This window comes from Jatropha curcas, chromosome 3 (genome assembly GCF_041381405.1).
Source record: "Jatropha curcas cultivar XTBG-Jc1 chromosome 3, XTBG_Jcur_1.0, whole genome shotgun sequence".
NCBI classification, from domain to species: domain Eukaryota; kingdom Viridiplantae; phylum Streptophyta; class Magnoliopsida; order Malpighiales; family Euphorbiaceae; genus Jatropha; species Jatropha curcas.
Window position 1 is genome coordinate 22,165,631 of NC_143153.1, and position 10,470 is coordinate 22,176,100.

The following is a 10,470-nucleotide window of genomic DNA, read 5'->3' on the forward strand; positions in this document are numbered from 1 at the left end:
GAGGGATAAGGATAACAAGGATGGCCCTGATACCACGAACACTAAAAAGATCTAAAACTTTTGACGTATCCCACCCAGTCTTATTTGCATTCAAAGGTCACAAACTCTCAAATTCTGATAAATAAACATCATTCCATCCTCAACCATAAACCACCCTCCTTTGGTACCCATGGATCACTACGAACTTGAATTTTCACCCCATTCCCAACCCTCCACCGGATTTCAGCTTTTAAAATGTCCCTAGCAAATGACAAACTCTTCCATGTATAGCTAGAATTATTTGATAACCCAATGTTTAACAAATCACTTCCAAAAAGTATTTGGCTCTGAGAATTTTATAAAGAAGAGTTTAGGTGTTTTTGACTAATCTCCACCCCTATTTGCCAAGCATAGCTAAATTAAAACAATGGAGATCCCTAAATCCCATTCCCCTATCCCATTTGCTTTGACACATACGATCCATGAATACCAATGAACCCCTCGATTACCTTGCCTTTTATCCCCCCCACCAGAAGGAATTCATGATTTTTTGGAGAGAATCATAAAGGGATAAAGGAATTCGAAAGACACTCATACAGTAAGAGGGAAGAGCCTAGGCTACAGATTTCAATAAAACCTCCCTACTAGCTCTAGAGAGTAATTTGTTATGCCACACATTAATTTTACTCCACAACTTATCTCTCAGAAAAGAAAAAAATATGTCTCTTGTTCCCACCAATTAGCGAAGGAAGCCCAAGATATTTATCCCCTCCCTGTTAGGATTAATTCAAAATAATATTTTGAAAAATCTGTTGAGATTTCAATTTTATTTAGTGCAGATTTTCTGCATAGAATCTGATATTTTTGTTATTAGAATTAATGATTTTTAGAAGTATTTTAGATCTTATTTGATTCACTTGTAAGCCTATAAATAGGCACATTTCTTTGTTAATTGAATGAAGTGTTAAACATTGTTAATCATTTTGTGCATTTCCATTCTTCCTTACAAAATTTCAACATGGTATCAGAGCCTGTCTGTTAAATGGCCACAAACACTATTCCATTTTCTTCCCCTCCAATTTTTGTTGGTGAAAATTATCAGCTATGGGCTGTTAAAATGCAAGCTTATTTACAAACTTATGACTTATGGGAGCATGTTGAAACAGAAAAAGAAATCCCTCCATTGCCATCCATTGCCATCCAACCCAACTATGGTTCAAATTAAGAATCATAGCGAAGAAAAAGCCAAAAAATTCAAAGCAAAAATCTACCTTCATTCTTCTGTTTCGGATATAATTTTTACAAGTATTATGACTTGTGAAACAGCAAAGGAGATATGGGACTCATTAAAAAATGAGTATCAAGGCAACGAGCAGACGAAATTGATGCAAGTTTTGAATCTTAAAAGAGAATTTGATATGCAAAAACTGAAAACATATGGAGGTGTCAAAGAATATGTTAACAATCTCATGTCTATTGTTAACAAAATTAGATTACTTGGTGAGGAATTTCCTGAAAGAAGAGTGGTTGAAAAAATTCTAATAAGTCTACCCGAAAAATTTGAGTCCAAAATTTCTTCTCTTGAAGACACAAAAAATCTTTCTGAAATTTCCGTTGGTGAACTAACTAATGCACTACAAGCTGTGGAGCAACGAAGAGCATTTAGAGAAGATAATACTATAGAGGCTGCTTTAGTTGCCAAGACAACGAACAAATTTTTATCAAAAAGAGGAATTTCCACCATGTGGCATATGCAAGAAAGATAATCATGATGAAAATGATTGTTGGCATAAAGGTAAACTTCGATGTTTTAATTGTAAAAAATTTGGTCACATTCAAAAAGATTGCAGGTATAAAAATCAATCAAATTTTGTGCAAGAGGAAGAAACTCTTCTTTGAGTATTGGAGAGATGTGCTCCAAGAGGACATTGGAGAGAAGTGCTCCAAAATAAAGCTAGTTTGATGAGAAGTGCATCAATATTTGATGAGAAGTGCATCAAAATGATGAGTTGGAAAGAGGTGCTTCAACAAAGTTAATTGAAGAGAGGTGCTTCAAATGCTAGATTAAAATTTAATTTTTAATTATTGTAATAAAAAATATTATGTTTGAATTAAGAGAGAATGTTAGGATTAATTCAAAATAATATTTTGAAAAATCTGTTGAGATTTCAATTTTATTTAGTGCAGATTTTCTGCATAGAATCTGATATTTTTGTTATTAGAATTAATGATTTTTAGAAGTATTTTAGATCTTATTTGATTCACTTGTAAGCCTATAAATAGGCACATTCCTTTGTTAATTGAATGAAGTGTTAAACATTGTTAATCATTTTGTGCATTTCCATTCTTCCTTACAAAATTTCAACACTCCCAACGGGTTTGAAACCTCCAAAATTCCAAATAACCTCACCCTACTATCTTGCAACATGTTAGGATTAAAAAGAACTCCCGATTTATGAAAGTTAATATCTTCACCCGAAGCCTACTCATATTCCACCAAAATTCCCTTCACCCTTTGACACTCCATCTCCAATGTCCGAAAGAATAAAATAGAGTCATCCGCAAAAAGCAAATGCGAGACTCGAGGACGAGTACCCATCCTATGCCCGTGCACCGACCCTCTCCTTTTTGCACTAGAAAACAACGCTGACAAACTTTCTGCACACAAGATAAAAAGATATGGGGATAAGGGATCCCTTTGACGAAGTCCTCTTTTAGGAATAATAGGACCTACCTCCTCCCCATTAACTAACACCGAATAACTAACACCCAAAAAACACATCATCATCCAATCAATCCACCTACCTGCAAAACCCAACCCCTGCAAGTAACATCCCTTCTCGGTCCACCCGTTAACCCGAATGAACCGAGCCGAGACATTACAATCTGGTTGAACCTATGTCCTGTCATGCTGATATCATCCTGTATGCTAAATATTATGTCATGTTTTTTTTTTCATATAAATAGATTGGAAAAATCCTACATAAAACTATAAGAAGTTCCCTTTAAAAAAAATTGAGCTCGCCAAACATGTGAATACAAAACACTCCCAATTAAACTCCAAACTTCCAACATCTCCAAATAATCATCATAACACAATATCACTTTTATATTTTCATAACTGTATAAATCCTCAATAGCATTTAATATCCATCAATTAATTGCTTTCATTATATATATCAAGTCTTAATGAACTAATCATGCCAACTATTTTACAATATTTCATATTCAATCATTTAATAAGTATTATTCTTATCTCCAAATACTTACGCCAAAATAATTACATGCTTCAATTATATTTCAAATAACATAATCTCTAAACATGTAATAATTCTACATGCCGTAATTCTTAATTATATAAATCTCAATCTACTACTACCAAATTAGTCACTTCTGCTTGGATATTACTCTTCAAATCTTCAAGTAGCAACCACGATCTTCAACCTACGGGTGATAAAAATCGACGCGCTGAGTATAAAACTCAGTGGTGCTCATAATTCACATACTTACCAAAGTTGCGATGGCAACTTACTTAAAATACAAATTTCATAAAATCATTGATACTCATAGACTCATTAAATTTCAACAAAAATTTACATTTATAGCACAGAAATATCAAATAAACTTATAATTAATAACATAATTTAGTTCTAATTATATCATAACTCCTTTACATAAACATTTAATCACACATATCATTATATTTTCATGATCTTACCTACTGTTCATTATGTTGTATGAATTAAATAAATAAACATGTAAGCACACATAACATTATATTTTCATTATCTTACTTGCTGTTCATTATGCTGTATGACTTATGTAATTTTTAGTCAACATCGGATAAGTTACAAATAATAAAATCTCATAATTGTATGACTCCATAAGGTTATAGTGAAACCTAAGTGATAAGAAGAACTGTATGAAACTGGATGAATACTGTATGGCTGGGCTGCTAAGGCCCATATATAATCATATCCACTCAATGGCCTGTAGCCGGAGTAACAAACTATATGGGGCACAGATCTGCTATCCTATGTCGCGACATACCCTTATCTACGTGGTTTCAACTTAACCTCAATGGAGCATATTATCTGTATGTCATTAATGCAATCAACATATTAACTTATTCATAAAATGCATAAACCATACTGTTTATTTGTATGTTGTCTCATTCTGTATGTTGCTAACCTGTTTCATGCTTTAAAGGATATCATAGACAATTATCAGTAATATCTAATGAGTAATAATGCAAACAATTAATCACTTGTAAAGGAACTTGCATGGAAATAATTTGACTGTTGCACCCGCGACGCAACTCTTACTAATCTTTATGTAACTTAATTTATACCAATCAAAACTAAGGAAATTCTTGATTTTAATTTACGTTAACTCTGAACGTTAAATTCAGTAAATATCTTAGGCCGAATGAATCTACACATGCATCCCAACATCATGTCTCATGTAGCCTTGAAATTTGCCAGGGCAGCCTGTACTTGTTTCACAAATTCTAGCATAACTCTTTCTTCATAAGTCCAATTTAGGTAAGTCTACATTCTATGGTTAGATAACACATTAGGGTACAAATATGTCTTCTATCACATCTCTTAAATATGTAGGTAAAGTAGTTAAATATTGCACTAAAGTAGCAACTTCTAGTCTGCCCAGCTTTTGGTTTCCAGCTTGCACAGTTTATACCATTTTGGTCAAATCTTTTAATTTATAAGTCCAATTTAGATGATTTTCAAGCTTATGGATAGCTAAAATATAAAAGAACAAATAACTCTTTTATACCACTTCCTAATTCCATCGTTTTTATTTCTTAAACCTATGATTCAAGATATAGAAAATATTCAGCATTAAATAAACTTGACCTTTGCTGAGTGTTTAAGACATAAATTGAGTTATAGGGCTTCAACTTGAATGAAATTAGATTCATTAGAAAGATAAGACAAAATGATACAAATTTTATGAAGGGATTACAGCCCAGATGAATGTGTAAGATGTAAACAAAGACTAGGAACATAGACCAACATTCCAGACCTGATTCAGCAGAACCAAGTCCACTATTTGTTGCATTTCTACTTATCCAAACACTCAAATTAAACCAATCCAAAACCAGAGAAGTCTCAAGACACAGGTTGACAACTCTCATGAAGATCTCAAAACATATTCTTGCCATTATAGTGGTCAAAATGGGCACTCAGTCCGTGATGCATGTGGCCCATCATAACAGAGTCAGTTTGAGTGTTTTAGCCATAAGTGGAGCTATATATATCCAAATTGAACACAAGATGATGGGTTGGAAAGCTAAGAAGTAGACCTACAACTTTCATGAAGAACTCAGACACTAATTGTAACACTCACCACCCAGTCCCGAGAGACCCAACGACGAATGCCACATTCGGTGCTGGAGGCACCGTCTTAACTTAACATATAAATGATAAAATTTAAATATTATGAATTAGAAGTAATTGAGTATTCACAAGTTTAGTGAGTAATTTTTTTTTATATAATAGAAATTTCATTTCATTTTCTTATTTTTTTATATTAGGAAGTGAAGAAAACAAAGAGAAGAGAAAGAGAGGCTAAAGTTAAAATGGAGCAGAAGAAGAAAGAAGTTCACGTTAGATGGATAGGAAGAGGAAGAAAAAATTTTGCTCAAATAATGGAGTTGACTAAAGGGTAATTTGGTCTTTTCACCAAAATTGGATGGCTAAGATTAAGTCATTGGTAATCTCATCCAATGGCTAAAAATATTCTCCAATTTATTTCCTTCAAAATATTATTTATCTCCATAAAAATTCTCTAATTTAATCCTTAAAAATCATTCCTCTAATTTCCTTAATTAATATTACATCATCATAAATTTACTCCATAAAAATAATTTCCGTAATTCACTATTTACTAATTCTCTAAATTCTCCAAAAATATTCATTACTTACTTTCTACCCATAAAAATAATGTGTACATACTCCAAAAATATTACATAAAATATGACACATAGATAGCAATTTTTCCGGACCAAAATCATACTTATTCCCAGACCGATGGCACTATTCATAGACCGATAACTTACTATTTCAGACGCAGAAAAATGGGGCGTTACACCAATGGAAAATAAAAAGGATCAAAACATAGTCTTTAATGCCACCTAATAACACTTTTTCCCAATTTCAGCTTACTTAAATCATATACAAGGTAGAGATTTCTACTACAAACTAAATACTCTTCAAACATCATCTTAAGAGCATAAACCAATAAAGAATAACAAGAAAACTTAAGGCCTTATTCATCAATAGGTTCTGCCACTCTTGGAAAATGAAGAAGAAAATGTTTTCTTCATCAATTCAACATATAGGTATGCTTAGAAATCTCCCAAGAACACCTTTATACCATCAAAGTTCAATAATCAAATCATTTCATATAAAATTCCCAATTTTCACAAAATAGTATAAACTTCACAAAATCAAAAATTTAAACAAGATAAGAGTGTTTATGAACACTTACCTTAAACATAAGCTCTAACAAGCTTAAATAAAACTCTTGAAGCCTTAGTTTGCCCTTCTCTTTAGTAGAAGGTTCTCCACCCTTTGGCTTAAGTAGTAACTCTCCAAATTATTTGAAAATAATCACCACAAATCACTTCTCAAATTTAATTCTCTAAGATTAATTACTTAAATCAAGTTTAATGGTGTAAACTTAGTGAGTTTACCATGTAGAAATTGAAGGAAAAACAAAGAGAAGAAGGGAGAGGAAGTTCACGTTGAAGAGAAGAAGAAGAAGAGAAAATGGTTGCTCAAATAATTGAGCAACAAGGGTATTTTAGTCTTTTCTCAACATTGGATGGCTAAGATTAAGTTAATGGTAATCTAATCCAATGGCTAAAAATATTCTCCAATTTATTTCCTTCAAAATATTATTTATCTCCACAAAATTCTCAAATTTAATCCTTAAAAATTATTCCTCTAATTTCCTTAATTAATATAACACTATCTCAAATTTACTCCATAAACATATTGCCTCTAATTTCCGTAATTAATATAATACCATAATTAACTATTTACTAATTATCTAAATGCTCCAAAAATATTCCTTACTTACTTTCTCCACATAAAAATCATGTATATATACTCCAAAAATAATAAATAAAATATGACACATAGATAGTAATTTTTTCAGACCAAAATAATACTAATTCCTGGACCGATGGCACTATTCATAGACAGATAAATTAATATTTCAGACACAGAAAAATGGGGCATTACAATGCATAATTTGCTTTAAAAATTCCTAATCCACCCTGTCATAGGCTTTACTGATATCAATTTTCATGGCAACAGAACCTGTACTCCCCTAACTAAGCCTTTTCATACTATGGATGGTTTCAAAGCCACTAAAATATTATCCGTAATTAACCGACCTGGGACAAAAGTAGACCAACTTTTGGAAATAACATGTGGTAATACCCGTTTCAATCTATTAGCTAACACCTTAGCCACTAACTTATACATGACATTACAGAGAGAAATAGGCTTGTAATCTTTAAAGGTCTCAAGGCTATTAATTTTTGGGATTAAAACTTTTAAAGTGTTAGAGAGGGAAGATGGGAGAATACCTTGATCAAGCCAAGCCTTGCACCTCGAGACAACATCCTCGCCTAGAATGCTCTAAAATTTTTTAAAAGAAGGCCGGATTTAATCCATCTGGACTTGGAGCTTTATCTGGGTGCATTTGGAACATAGTCATAAGAGATTCTGCAGCTGTAAAAGGTAGCTAAAAAGCCATCATTATCCTCTGCTGAAACTTGCTTCTTTACCAATCTAGTAATTCGATTTGGCTCTAAGGACCCAGCCAAGAACAGCTCTTGAAAATAGTCCCTGACAAGCTCGTGAATTTCCTCTCTCCTTTAGACCCAAACACCCAAATTAGCTTTTAACTATTTAATCTGATTGGTTTTTTGTCTGCCCTTAATACACACATGGAACAATTTAGAATTTATATTTCCCTGAAGAAGCCAAAATCGTTTAGCCAGCTATCTCCTCCTCATATCTTCTTCTTCAAGGATTTTATTCCATTCCAAGCGTAACACATCATAATCGTTCAAGGAGAGCAAGTCCTAATTATTTTGCAATATATTTTGAATATAAACCCATCTTCTATTCTGATATCTATTATGAACTCTACCCCAATCCATAATCGTTTGATGCAGGCCTCCTTCCTATCCATAACAGACCCATAAGAGAGTTTTGCCCACCCCTCCTTCACAATCCATGGAAAGTCATCATCAAGCAACCAAGGATTATCAAATCTGAACCTTTTATTAATTGTTGAAATTGGCAAAAGGGAAGAAGAGAATAGAATTGGGTCATGGCCCGATACAGGGGCAACAAGAGTACGAACCGAACAGTTTGGAAATAATGAGAACATCCTCCTGTTGGCTAGAGCACTATCTAGTCTTTTCCTTGTAACCACTTTGGAATTATGCCTTATTATCCATGTGAAAATACTTCCTATAGGATGTACTTCACTGAAATCACATTCACTGACCACCTCTCTAAATCTGTTAATCAAATAAGAAGGATGCTTAGCTCCCCCCTCCCCCACTTCTCCTCTACTGAAAGTAAATCATTAAAATCTCCTAAACACAACCATAGTTTGTCATCTCATGAGCTAGTGCTCTTAATAAATTCCAACATGATCTCCTTCAATTATGCTCTGGATAACCATAAAAACCTGTGAGTCTAATCAAATATTTTCCCACTCAATCTGTGTATCAATAAAATTTTGAGCAAAACCCGTAACTAAAAGCTTGAGGGAGTTATTTCAATATAAGTACAAACCCCCACTCTTACCAAGGCTGTGACATCCTACCGAGTTGAGTTGAGTCGGGCTGAACCAAAATCTGGTTCAAGCCATTAGAGTCCAAAGTGTGGTAGTGTGGGATTTACTATAATCATGATAAGAAGTGGATTTATTTGCATGAAGTAAAAAGATCTAAGCATAAGGATTAGGACTTACTTGCACTACAATATAAAGCTTGGGTATTAAGTTGTAACCTTTTGATAATTGAGGTACCATTTGGTAATTTTCACATAAAAATCATTGATATTTTGATAGCCTACCCATGATTTTCATGTCACTTTCCCATTTTCATCTTTATCTTCATCTTCTTCATCTCCTTCCTTTCCCTTCCTTTCTCCATCCATTTTCATGGTAGTTAAGCCTTAACTTCAACTTCTATTCGATCTAAGTAAGTAAACCTTCTTGAATTTCATAATTGAATCATTTGGTGATATGTTTAGAGTATTCATAATAATTCTTATGTATAGGTGAAGTGAGCTCAAAGGTAGTAGAAAAAGGAAGCTAAAAAGAAGAGCTCAAGCTTTTTGGAGTGAAGGTTTGATATCTCTTGTCATTTACCACTTTCTTTGCATGAGAACTTGTGTGGTGTGTTGATAATGAGAAAATATGTTGCTTAATGTTGAGTGAGAGGACTAGAAATGGTGAGAAAGCATGGGATGAAATGAATATTGAGTTTATACTGAAACAGGTTTTGCTGGAAAATTTACTAGTAACTTCACCTTAATTTTAACCCTATTTAACGATGGAATTAGGAAGTGGCATAGAAGAGTTATTTGTTCCTATATGTGTTAGCTTTCCATAGGTTTTTGAATCACCCAAATCGGTGTTATAGATTGAGAGATATGACCAAAATAGTACAAACTGCGCAGGCTGGAAAACAAGACGCGCGCTCGCGAATTTCATGTTGAGCTCGCGAATTGTGCCTGTAAACTCTCTGACTCTCATTTTGCGCTTCTCTCACTCACGAATTTCATGGCGCGGTCGTGAATTTGGCCTGTAAACTCTCTGACCCTCTTGTGTGCTTCTCGCGCTCGTGACTTTGCATGGGACACTCACGAATTGTGTTCTGATGCTCTTTTGGGCCTCATTTTCTATGCAATTGTGTTATTTTGCTCAACTTGTATGCCTCTAATCATTTTAAAACAAAAAGAAAACATGAGAACATGTATCAAAACAACATGCAAGCATGCAAATGATGTGAAACCAGGTAAACAATATGGTTTATGAAGTTATGAAAACGTTAATATGCTTTTGTGTTATACTATTGACATACCGATATTATGCTCCATTGAGGTTAGGTAGAAACCACGTAGATAAGGCTATGTCGCGACATAGGATAGCAGATCTGTGCCCTATATAGTTTGGTACTCCAGCTACAGGCCATTGAGTGAATATGATTATATAATGGCCATAGCAGCCCAATCATACAGGATTCATCCAGTTTCATACAGTTCTTCTTATCACATTGGTTTCACTATAACCTTATGGAGCCATACAGTTTTATTGACTATAAATTTCATAATCATACAGTATAATGAGCAGCAAGTACGATAATGGAAATATCCTGATATGTGTGCTTACATGGTTCTTTATCCATATATGTTTACATGTTTATTGCTACATATG

General features: G+C 33.5%; 1 protein-coding gene across 1 annotated transcript; it reads left to right on the forward strand.

Annotated features, from left to right (window-relative positions):
- Window positions 1-1,289: 1,289 nt before the first annotated feature.
- LOC149497706 (uncharacterized) lies at window positions 1,290-1,745 on the forward strand. The gene has a single exon (XM_089719261.1). The coding sequence runs from the start codon at window positions 1,290-1,292 to the stop codon at window positions 1,743-1,745; it is 456 nt and encodes a 151-aa protein (XP_089575387.1).
- Window positions 1,746-10,470: the final 8,725 nt, after the last annotated feature.